Source organism: Alosa pseudoharengus, unplaced genomic scaffold (genome assembly GCF_046254945.1).
Source record: "Alosa pseudoharengus isolate Yale_2024_CS ecotype anadromous, Long Island Sound unplaced genomic scaffold, YU_APseudo_1.1 YU_APseudo_1.1_scf_14, whole genome shotgun sequence".
NCBI classification, from domain to species: Eukaryota; Metazoa; Chordata; class Actinopteri; order Clupeiformes; family Clupeidae; genus Alosa; species Alosa pseudoharengus.
Window position 1 is genome coordinate 34,137,690 of NW_027468609.1, and position 12,295 is coordinate 34,149,984.

At 48.6% G+C, this 12,295-nt stretch overlaps 1 protein-coding gene across 2 annotated transcripts in view; it reads left to right on the forward strand.

Annotated features, from left to right (window-relative positions):
- The window catches only part of specc1lb (sperm antigen with calponin homology and coiled-coil domains 1-like b), a 34,110-nt gene that overhangs the window by 4,573 nt on the left and 17,242 nt on the right, over positions 1 to 12,295 (forward strand). The window contains exons 1-9 of one of the 2 annotated variants that reach the window (XM_076284773.1): positions 1,978 to 2,136; positions 2,971 to 3,166; positions 3,258 to 3,402; positions 3,568 to 5,288; positions 5,956 to 6,163; positions 6,455 to 6,528; positions 6,619 to 6,794; positions 7,201 to 7,364; positions 7,682 to 7,791. In XM_076284773.1, coding sequence (XP_076140888.1) covers positions 2,099 to 2,136; positions 2,971 to 3,166; positions 3,258 to 3,402; positions 3,568 to 5,288; positions 5,956 to 6,163; positions 6,455 to 6,528; positions 6,619 to 6,794; positions 7,201 to 7,364; positions 7,682 to 7,791 — 2,832 coding nt within the window. In that variant the 5' untranslated portion in view covers positions 1,978 to 2,098. Of the gene's footprint in view, positions 1 to 1,977; positions 2,137 to 2,970; positions 3,167 to 3,257; positions 3,403 to 3,567; positions 5,289 to 5,955; positions 6,164 to 6,454; positions 6,529 to 6,618; positions 6,795 to 7,200; positions 7,365 to 7,681; positions 7,792 to 12,295 lie in introns of those variants that run through there. The other variant, XM_076284774.1, reaches the window with a different exon arrangement.

The window sequence follows — 12,295 nt, forward strand, 5'->3', positions numbered from 1 at the left end:
CTCCAAAGTGTGTGTGACTGTGTGTGTTAATACCTGCTTACTGTTAGGTGTTGATATTTCAGTGGTCTTGAAATGTGAGCACCGGAATGTGAAATAGTGTCTGCTGTAAGTGTGTTAAGCTATATACTGTACCTGTTAAAAACACGCTGTAGTGTGTGTGCGTATGCGTGCGCAAATGAAGCAGATTGAAGGAGAATGGAGAATGCTTTGGACATTGTCTCAGTCAATATTTTGGTCTTCTCCAGTGTAGCATGATAATCCTAATTCAGAGTGTGTGTGCATGTGTGTGTTTTGGGGCCTGTGTTAGGTGGAGCTGACATAGCGTGTGTGAAATTGGAGGTTGTTTCAGCCAGTATCTGATTTAATAGGTATATGAACCAGTATCTGAACAGATTGTTCTTCATTGCACCTGATTATGTTGGTACTCAGCATAGTAAGAATGAAACCGATTTTTTAAAGAGATTTTTAACGAGAGTATGTCTTTTCACTTTTCAGTTGTAAATTTATATTTTGAGTAGAATTGTATGCAAATGAGTGTGTGTGTTTGAGGTCATCAGCTATTTTATTGTATGTGTCATGATATATCTGGTAGTATCATTGTGTGGTTTCCATACATGTGTAATAGGGTTTGAATGTGAAACTGTGTGTGTGTGTGTGTGACTCAGTGTAAGGCCGGAGGTTTGGCGGCAGTGTTGTGCCGGCTGCGGTAGCATCAGCACGCGTAAGCTGCCCAAACCTATCTCAGCTGAGCAATATTACCCCGAGTCCTTCCCAACCCGTCTCCCTCAGGGCATCTAGAATCTCCGCTATGTTATGATTTTCTAGCCTGTTTTTGTCTGCTCCAGCCTATTAGGGGGAAATACTAGTGGCAGGCATCCTGCACTTACACACTCAGACCTCTAACCAAAGCTTAGAAAAGACCGAATCATTCACATTTAGTCGGTAATTTCTCTGTACTTTATTTTCCGATGAGTAGACAGGTTGTCTGTTTATGGTTGTCCATGTATTTTTCTCTGAATCCATTTTCTCACGACTGGCTGTCGGTGGTTTCTCGCATGTTTCGACCTGCGTGAGGTCGACTGAGACAGAATTTTTTGAAAATTTGTTTTGTTACCTTTCGTCTTTGTTTTGTCTTCAGTTCAGGCAGATCAGCTTCAAAGGGAGCTAGGAAAAAAGTGGAAGATAGACATTCCCGGTTGGATATGGGTGTGTGTGTGTGTCTATCCTATGAAGAGACTTTCGTGAGCTCTTGTGTTGTTTTTGGCCGTGGAGGGCAAATGGTGACCTTTCTGGGGGCTGCAGACAGCTCTCTGGTGGTCGGAAATGTGGTCTTGGAGGTTCACAGCTTCTGGGTAGCAATGCCAAGACACCAGTAACCCCCCCCCCCCCACACACACACACACACACACACCACCCCCTGAACTCTCTATTGTAATCTATCTACTCCCTGACAATCAACACATAAATAAAGCAACCTATAGATACTAACTATGCATCACCCGGTGCTGTGTGTAGGCTGTCATACTTATTTCCCTTTCCTTGTTTCTCTTTCTGTCTGTCTGTCTGTCTGCCCCTCTCTCTCTCTCTCTCTCTCTCTCTCTCTTCACACACACACACACACACACACACACATACTCGGTCCAATCCCAGCAGGCTGTGTGGAAACCGATTTGAAGTCTTGAGCATTCGAGCTTCCTTTCTCAGGGCACCAGTATCCTCAGGCAGCAACGGTCCGTCTGCCCCTAGCAAGCCTTTTAAGGCCACAGCCCAAGTGGCCTCCTCTCTCTCTCCCCCCTCTTCCCCCTCTCCCTCTCTCTCTCCCTCTCTCTCACTCCCTCTCTTCCCCTCCGCCCATGATGATGTGATGAGAGAAACAGCTCTGTCTGGCCTAGGACCCTCCAATCATCTGGTTTGTGTGTGTTCAAACCGCCGTCAGTTTGACAGTTCCCTCACCCTCCGTGTGAATATGAAAATACTTGAATGAGGGAGACAGAGAGAGCACGCGTGTTTGAACATAACTCTGTAGGGACTTGAGAGTGAATATTATCCTTTGCTGGGCTTACTTAATAACACCAGCAATAGAATTCTCAGCACTGAAATGTGTTCTCCCAAGAAAACCACCACTGCTCGGATGAGGTAAACTTCTGGACAATTAAACAGATCGGCTAATAACCAAAGCAAATGTAAATTAGTACCGTAAGAAGTTTCTGTTGCCGGTGTTCATGTTTTGTCTGTGTTATGTCTACTGAGTAGTCATTGTGCTTGGCAGTTTGATTACTACTGTTTGTAAGCTGCCATGTAATAAGTATTGTGGTATGTTAAGCGAGCGCTTGAAGAGAAACTGTTCGGTCTGAATGACATTAGATACCCCTTTGATGTGGGGAAGTGTAGCGTTAATGTTTGCAAACATGCATTTTTCTTTACCTACTCAGGAGTTTTATTTGTGTTGGCCATGTTGCTAGTCCATGGAGTAGACTTTAGACTGTATGAATTATTTTTACAGTACATAGTCTATGTGCTGTCACATATTGTAGTTTCATTCAACCATTCCATATTGATTGTGCCTTTATCTGCCATTTTATTTGGGTATGTTTTGTTCATTAAACAATCAGCCTGGTACTGGTTGTTTTGGTGATCTATAATGAATGATATGACTCAGTTCCTCCATCCAGTGGTGGTCTGTTGGACCAAAGCCAAGGTCCTCTGGACACTGACTAGAGGATGTGTGTTGCCAGAGTCAGTTGAGGGTCAGGACACAAGTAAAGGCCAAGAGAAGCAGAATGATTCTTCTGTGCCAACACAGATAGACTTAACCACTTTAACATCAGCCAGAGTAAATATAATGACTGGTCATAACCTATGTCCTGTTCTCAGAAGATCAAGTATTCTGTTTTAAGTTGTTATTTAAATGCATGCTGATCTTATCCTCACAGTTATGTAAACACCGGCTTTGGTTATATTTCTGCTCAGATTGCGCAGTAAATGTATCAGAAGTTCGGAACCCAGCATGAAAAAGGCGAGCAGGCCGGCGGCTGCTACCACCAAGGCAGCAGGGGGCGCTAAAGCACAGCAGGCCGAGAAAGGCAAAGCCGAGGGTGCTGCCAACAGCATGGGCACAGGGGGCAAGAGCACAGCAAAGACTGCAGCCACGGGGCCACTAGCTAAGGTAAATTTACCCGCCTCTTTTTAAAGTATTATGATCGGTGTTCTGAGCAAATTGATTAATTGCTCATGTTGTAAACTGTCTCCTTTGCCAGACAAAAAGCAGTGATGATCTGCCTGCTGCTACCACTGGAAGTGGAGGGACCACAGTAGGAACCAGCACCGGCACCAAGACCAAAAGGACCGGCAGCACTACATCCAACCCCAGCATCCCAGAGACCAAGACGAAGAGCACCTCAGGTGTCCTTTCTGACTCTCCCGGAGACTAGTTGCCTCTGATAATGGCAGCTATATGTTAGAGACATTAATAAATTAATATTAGCAGAGTTTATTTTCTTGGTCAGATTTTTGCAATATTTCCCTGAAGTGTATTACATTGTTTTTGTTCTACTCTCTCTTTCGAAGGCTCGATGAGCAGACGTGGGACATCGTCTCAGTCAAAAGAGCCCGGCTCCAACCGCGAGAGCCTGAGGGAGCGCTCTCGAGCTGGCGCCGCCAAGAAGGCCTCGGGTCCGTCAGACCCCGCCGCTCTCTCCAAGCGCTCCCGCTGCCGCGCGCTGGCCGAGTCTGAGTCGCGCATGAGCAAGTCGCGCTCGGACGGCCAGATCAGCCAGAAGGCCCTGCTGGAGGCCCGGGTCAAAGACCTCCTGGGCCTGGCCAAGAGCAAGGACCTGGAGATCCTCCACCTGAGGGGGGAGCTGCGCAACATGCACTCCCAGCTCGGGATGCTGGCGCCTGGGCCCGACGAAGCCGAAGGGGTGACCGGTGAGGAGGCCAGCGGCCATTTGGCCAACGGCGAAGACGAAGCTCCTGCGGCGAAGGCCGTCCCCGAGAAAGAGCCGTCGGGTCCGTTCAGCGCGGCCGACGTGGAGTCGACGCTGCTGCTGCTGCAGGACCAGAACATCTGCATCCGTGGCGAGCTCAACCTGCTGAAGAGCGAGAACCGCATGCTGAAGGACCGGCTCAACGCGCTGGGCTTCTCCCTGGAGCGTCTGGACAGCCCGGACAAGGGCCTGCGCTGCGCTTCCCTGAGCCCGGAGCCCGGGACGGTCAGCAGCAGCAGAGCGGGCAGCGTGGGCACCAGAGCCTCCTCGGCCGAAGGCTCGGCCCGGGGCTCCACAGAGGACCTGCTGGCCGACCACCACCACCGGCGCCTGCGTCCGCTGTCCCCGGAGGCGGCCGACAGCGAGTGCAGCGAGGCCTACCAGCCGGTGGTCACCTCCAGCGACGACGCGCTGGACGCGCCCTCGGGCTCCTCGTCCGAGTCGGAAGGCTGCGGCGGTCCGCCCTCGCGCTCGTCGCCGTCCCTCTTGCGCCGGGGCAGCAGCGGCGAGGTGTCCGTGGCCTGCCTGACCGAGCGCATCCACCAGATGGAGGAGAACCAGCACAGCACGTCCGAGGAGCTGCAGGCCACGCTGCAGGAGCTGGCCGACCTGCAGCAGATCGCCCAGGAGCTGAGCTCGGAGAACGAGCGTCTGGGCGAGGAGCGCGCGCTCCTGGTGGACTCGCTGTGCCAGCAGGGCGAGCGGCTGGAGCTCTACGGCCGGCAGCTGGAGCTGTTCCGCGGCCTGCTGGACGAGCACCGCGTGCCCTACGCCGCCGGCGGCAGCGGCGAGCCCGGCGAGCCGGACGCGCACAAGAGCGGCCGCTACCTGGAGCTGGAGCGGCGCTACGGCGAGCTGGTGGAGGGCGCGCGCTGCGAGCGCGAGCACCTCCTCGGCGTCCAGCGGCAGCTGAGCGGCGCGCTCAAGATGGCCGAGCAGGAGAACGCCGAGGCCCAGGGGCTGGCGGCGGCGCTCAAGGAGCGCGTCCAGCGGGCCGAGCGGGCCGCCGAGGCCGAGCGGCGGCAGCGGGACGCGGCGGCCGGCGAGCTGGAGGCCCTCCGGGCGGCGTCCGGCGGCGACCAGGCCGAGCTGGCCAGGTGCCGCGCCCAGCTGGAGCAGGAGAGGCAGAGGGTGGCCCAGCTGCTGGCCATGCACGGGGCTGGGGAGAAGAGCGACGTCCGGCAGCTGCTGGACAGCGAGCGGGTGGAGAAGGAGCGGGCCGAGAGCCGGGCCGCACAGCTGCAAGAGGAGCTTGGACACACCAGAGGCCAGGCGGCACAGCTCCGCGAAGCCATCAGCAAGGTGAGGAGGAGGAGGAGGGTGCCAGCAGACACACACCAGCACACACACTTTGTCATACGCATACATACGCATCATGTTCCATCCCACACATTCAGATGTTAAAGCAGAAATGCAGCGATTTTTCACATAGAGCTCCGTGTCTCGAGGTCACCGAGTACTGTCAGTACAAAAAAAAAAGAAAACAATCGGTTTTACCTAGCTCGAGTTGCTACAGCCAACTGTTAGAGCTTTCAGGCAGCTACAGCGCTACACTCTGGGGGCATGAACATGAGTCCCCATGTTCATGCCCCCAGAGTGTAGTGCTGTAGCTGCCTAGCTGTTTAAACTTTCTACTGTATGTGAAAAATCACCGGATTTCTACTTTTAAGGTCTGGAGAAATACTGTACATAAAATGGGAATCAGAAAACAACCTGATACTGAACTGTACAATCTGAAACTTGAATCAATTTCTTGAGTTATTTTACTCTTGAATTATTATATTGCTGAATTGACTTTGAATTTGCAATGTGCAATACAAACACCAGACACTAGCCAAATGCTGGTGAAATATGAAAGTGGTTGAGACGCAAAATAATGATTTACTACTGAGCGGCTTGCGACCATTCATTTGTCAGTGGCTGGAAGATTTAAAAAAAGTTTCCACCTCTGCCCCCCCTTCTTCCAAAGCTGGAGAGTGACTTTGGCGCGTTCCGTGGCGAGGTCCAGCAGCAGCTGGCGGAGCAGAAGCGCGCGCTGGAGAAGCAGCGTGTGGAGCTGCAGGAGAAGGACGCGGACATCGGCAACATGAAGGAGACCATCTTCGAGCTGGAGGACGAGGTGGAGCAGCACCGCACCGTCAAACTCCACGACAACCTCATCATCTCCGACCTGGAGAGTGAGTCCTGCCCTCTCCTCTCTTTCATCTCCCCTATTACTGATCTATCGCTTTCTCCCTCCTCTGCTCTACTGTATCCCTTCCTCACGGGAGGCCACATGGGCACTTATGGAGAAACTGTCACTCAAATTAGCCATCTTTAAACTTTCCTGTTCAATGGTAACTTTCTGTTGTCGTTTTCATATACATTTGGCCACTAGAGGGTGCTACCTGACAGGCATCTTGCTGGGACTTAGCAGTTTCTACGTGCAGGTGAAGCTGATTATTGTCTCTCTCTTTTATGTCCTATAGATACAGTCAAGAAGCTAACAGACCAAAGATATGATATGGAGAAGGAGATAAAAATCCTCAATCGCAAAATAAGGGTTTGTATGACGTTTTCCCATTGATAAGCCAGAGGAAGCTTTCTGTTGTGTGTTCATCAGAGTTTTTAAAAAGTGCATGTGTGTGTTCAGGAGGAGTCTGCCGAGTGGCGGCAGTTTCAAGCAGACCTGCAGACGGCGGTGGTCATTGCTAACGACATCAAGTCCGAGGCGCAGGAGGAGATTGGGGACCTGCGGCGCCGCCTGGTGGAGGCTCAGGACAAGAACGAGAAGATGAGCAAAGAGCTGGATGAGCTCAAGAACCGCAAGTACGACACTGTGTGTGTGGTTTGTGTGCAGGGTACATATTTGTATATGAGCATAGAAGTTCATATAAGTGGTTGATAATATGCAAATGTATGCATATATTGGTGTAACTGTGCATAGACTACAACTGTCAGATTGAGACAGCAGGGTATGTTGTAAATATAAAGGAGGGATTGTTGTTTTTTTATTATTTTGTGTGTGTGTGTGTGGTTTGTGTGCAGGGTACATATTTGTATATGAGCATAGAAGTTCAGTGGGTGGTTTATAATATGCAAAGGTATGCATATATTGGTGTAACTGTGCATAGACTACAACTGTCAGATTGAGACAGCAGGGTATGTTGTAAATATAAAGGAGAGATTGTTTTTTTATTATTATTTTGTGTGTGTGTGTGTGTTGGTGCTTCAGGCAGGATGAGGAGCGCGGGCGTGTGTATAACTACATGAACGCTGTGGAGAGGGATCTGGCTGCACTGAGGCAGGGTATGGGCCTTAGCCGACGCTCCTCCACTTCCTCTGAACCATCGCCCACTGTTAAAACACTCATCAAGAGCTTCGACAACGCCTCACAAGGTGTGAACAGCCTCGTACATACAAACACATACAGAGCTTTGACAATGCCTCACAAGGTGTGAACACACATACACACACACACATACACATATACACACACACTCCGATACAGTACAGATTACTTATAAATAGCAAGGGTGAGATGCTCAGCAATGCACAAGGAGAAGAGGAAACCATACACACACACACATATATATATATATATATAGACATGTGCAGCTGAAGTTTACTGATATATCTTGCACCTCACTTTATAACAGTGATCATATTATTTATATGCTGTGTGTGTGTGTGTGTGTGTGTGTGTGTGTTGACAGGACCTATCCCCGCTGTTGTTCCTGCTGTTGCCGCGGCAGCCATTCCACGTACCCCTCTGAGTCCCAGCCCTCTGAAGACCCCTCCGGCAGCTGCCGTCTCTCCCATACAGGTGAGCTTGAGGTCACAGGGGTCAGAAGGGCATGATGGATGGCGCACACTTGACCTCTTTTTAAAGTGAAGAAGACAGATGTGGTTTCAATCCTGCACATGAGCAAACACTTCTACATCATACTAGCAAGACCTCAACACTGGTCTTTGTCTGCTAAGCCATCTTGGCCAGGTAGTAGAAGTGACACATTTTCACCACCTACATTAAAGGAAGAGCTCGAAAATTCTAATCCACTTTTCAAAGTGGTGCTTAGAGTACTAGCTCTACCAGTAATGGTATTAGCTGTCTGTTCATTGTCTGCCATCATAAAAAAAGCTCAGGTGTTTATGCCAGCGTCCTGGCACAGTAGATGGGACCCAAACAAAGTGCCTCGGACCAAGCCATGACCAGAATGGATGGGACGGCTGTAATGTTTTAGGGTGCTGAGTTCCAATATCAACAACCATTCACCAGAGTCGTGGACAGACTCACTCGTTAAGTGTTCCCCTCTCTAGTCAGAGTCTGTTTTACTGCAGTTGGTTGATGGATTTGAGCCACCAGCACATCTGGCTCAATGACGAATTATTATTTAATTGCTATTTTGTGAGGGAGAAGTCAGCCGGTGCGAGCTATCCAGAGCTTACAGTCAACTGTATGGCATCCATTCCTTTTGGAACTCAACCACACGCCGTGTCATAAGACAGTAAGCTACAGTGGAATCCTGTGTCCGTTGCCGAGGGCTGCTGTGTTATCTCTGTGGGCAGAAACATGATGAATCATATGAGGTAGATGGTGTTATGAAGAAATGTAGTCTTACATAAACCCTATTGATGGGGGAAGGCTGGTCCATTGTTTTTTAGGGAAATTCCATAAGTTCCTGTCCTCAACTTCTGAGAGCACATGAGAGCAAATCGGTTGTTAACGGCTGCTGTAAGGTCCTCGTAAAGTTGATTTGTGTCAAAGGAGAGATTATGCCTCTCAGCAGTGCAAGGTAGTTATGCGAGGTAGTTCATGACTTGACTTCAGGTTTTCTGATAAGGTGACAAACTCATCTCCATGACTTCACCTTTCTGTTTGTACGTGTGATGAGGCTGTGACTGCGATCAAAGGGGAGTTTCTGTGGCTTTGACATCCTAATGGAATTAGCAGATGGATGGGATGCGTGCTCACGCACGTGTGCGTCGCCTGCACACAATACTGTGGATGCCTCGGCTCCAGTGGTAGTCTCTCTCTCTCTCTCTCTCTCTCTCATTCTCTGTCTCTCTCTCTCTGAGAGCGTGTGGTGTGCGTGGGGGTTTCCTCAACACCCCCCCCCCCTCCTCCTCCTTCTCTGGACACTCCTTAGGCGGATGTCCTCTAGAGAGACTCCTGCTTCAGCTCGCCGCTCAAGCTTCATTTACAATGCAGGCGCACCTTTAGGGGGCAAAACAGGATGTTTGTGCTGAAAAAGAAATGTGCAGAACGGGATATTTATAGTTATTTTCTGGTCTTCATCCCCTTGTTTGTTCTCTATTTGAGTGGGGGGAGGACTGTATTGACCATGTAGAATGTCGGGGGAGATAGTAGCGAAGCTGTGCTCGCCGTTGCCTCTCTTTTGGTATCATTCCCCCAGGACACACACATGCTGTGGCAATATGCCGTTCAGCAAGAGTCTTAATTCATGAATGCCAACGGGTTTGGTCCATGAATGAAGATGGTGCTTTACTGTGGGGGGAAATGTCTTCCAGGGAGATTGATATTCTCAGGACGCGCTACAGTCCTTCGTGGCTGCTCATTTGGATGGTCATAAAAGATGTGCAGAGGGAAATGCTTGACCTCTCTTTCATGAAGGTCACACAGGTTTATTAAAGATGAAATATTCAGTAGTATGTCCAGACCTCTGTCTCCATCATGTGTCTGGACTCATATGTGAGGGTGGCGGAGGAGGGGAGGATGGACATTAGGGCTGTCACAAAATCCTGTTCGATTTTTGAGACATAAGTGTTCATGGAATCGATTGTAAAATCGATTTTCCATGTCTAAAGACCTCTCCATTTTCAACGCCAAATCTAGGCCAATCCACTAACAACTAACAGGTATTAGAATGAACGTAAGGGTGCTTGAGACGCACAAGTCAGCAATATTTCTGACGATTTATTTGTGTGAAGTTTGGTGCACAATGATAAACAGGAGTGCAACATTATCATGCAACATTCAACAACAAATTTCGCTAACGTAGGCAATTGTAGACCATGAAAAGAGGTTGAAAAAAAAAAAAAATTCACTGAAGGACTAGCTTACATTGAACATGAATTTCGTGTAGGCTATGCCAACAAACTCGCAGGGTCGCTACATTCTCTAAATTAGGACTAGAGACAATTTTCAATTAAATTCAAAGGTGCTTTATGACAAAAAGGGCATTTGCATTGCCAAAGCAGTCATACAAAACAGTGTATAGACATTTATGTGTAACATACATAGGCCTAGATCTAAACTTACGTAAAATATAGGATAGAGGGGAAAATAACATCTGTCGCCGTCTACAACAGGCTGCATTTATATGACTTAGGCTATTCAAAAATCTCCAAAATTACTTAAAGTAATGATTCAAGTTAGGAATGGCACCCAGGCTAGATTCAATCCATTACAACTGGTCAAAAATGAAACTTTAAATGGACTTACTTGAGAACAGGCCATGTGTTTTTTTTTATTGAACGTAACCGACACGGCATAATGGAACGTGCAAATAAGGCTAAGCCTATTACAAATTATTGGACAGGAAAACAAGTCGATCAACATTTTCGGGGTCCAGAGCAGAGCGTTTTTTATTCACTATATGTCCAGCTGTTGAGAAGACGCGCTCCGACCGCACTGATGTCCCAGGGACACTCAGGTACTTCATTGCCAGCTGCGCAAGGTGGGGGTATTTCGTCCTTCCAGTCTTCCACCACAAAAGCGGGTCGCTGTCAGCTGGCAATGGTGGCTCTTTTTCATAAGCCATCATCTCCTGTAAGAGGTCGCTTTCGACGTCATTTACTTTTTCGTAGCTCCTTGTGTAGATGTCTCCAAACAGATCCCCCATTGCTGTTAAGGCCGTCTTTTCCCTGCTTGTTGCCGAGCTGCATGGCTCCACGGGTTCGTCATTGTCACCAGACTGCAGTGCCAATTCATCTCTAATGTTTGCGTGCACTTGTTTCTCCGATAAATGAATTAAAAGATGAAATCGAGGATCCAAGTAAGCAGCTTTATTCAAAAGCATAAATGTAGCTTCATTTTTGGAGTCATAGCGTTTGCTCAAGTCTGCCTCGATTTTAGTGGCCATTTCCCTCAAGCAAGACCTCCCGTCTGACTCTGACCTGATTTTTTCAACTTGAGACAAAAGTACATGTTGCAAAGGCAGTAGGCCTACAGCTGAGGATGTGGGGTATTTGCATGTGGACAACGCTTGGGTGGCGACTTTGAAAGGTTTAACCTTAACCAAAGGTTTAAGGTTTAACCAGACGCCACTCAGTTGTGGTCAGTTCTAGATTAGACATTTTTTTGTCAAATATCACGGCTGCCACTGCTGCTTGTTGCTCAGATGCCCTACAAATCATATCGTAGGTAGAGTTCCATCGTGTCACACAGTCATTAATGAGCTTCTCTGGCTTTAGGCCTAGCGTACGCTGCTTATCATCCAAGAGGCTGCTGTCTGTAGTGGATCTGTGAAAATGAGAAGCCGTTTTTCTTAGCCTAGCAAGAGTTGTGTCTATGGCTCTGACATCTAACCCCTTGCGTACAGCCAGGTTGATTGTGTGGGCCAGACACGGTATGTTAACAGCACCCAGGTGCTGCTCCATTGCATTAATTAAGTGCATTATCGGTAGTTACTGCAACAACTGAATCAGGCTGTATTGCGAAATCCCTAATATGCCTGCGATGCACTCTGCAACATTCTCTGCTGTGTGGCTACCTCTCAGCTGCTTCGTTTGCAGTAAAAAACCGTGGAGTTCCCAAGTCTCTGAAATGACGTGTGCTGTCACTGTGATATATGCGTCTGTAGCGAGGGAGCTCCATCCATCGGTAGTCAGAGCAACGTTTTTGCCACTCAAAATCTGATGCATGTTTTCACGACTAGTGTCATAGATTTTCGCAATCTTCTTAGTTACTGTGGTTCGCCTAGGTCTAATATATCTCGGCTCAAGTTCATGAACAAAATCAATGAAACCTTCACCCTCCACTATGCTAATTGGCCTCGACAAATGAACTTTGCGAGCTTCGAGTTTATAGCCTCTTTCCGTGCAGCAGGTAGAGGTGCAGACGGGGGGGGGGGGGGAGTGTGTCAGTCTTGGCTGTTTAGCAGGTGGCTCTATCGGGTCTAGGTGTTTGTATTCATCTGGATGATTAATCTGAATATGCCCCCTCATATATTTGTAGTGCTGCTGTGGTATGGGAAGTCACGATCGCACAGTTTACATACCACTCTTGTCCTTCTTCACTGTTTGACCTATAGTCCAAAACCCAAAGTGCTTCCATATCGAACTCCTAAAATGATTAGGGGTTATCA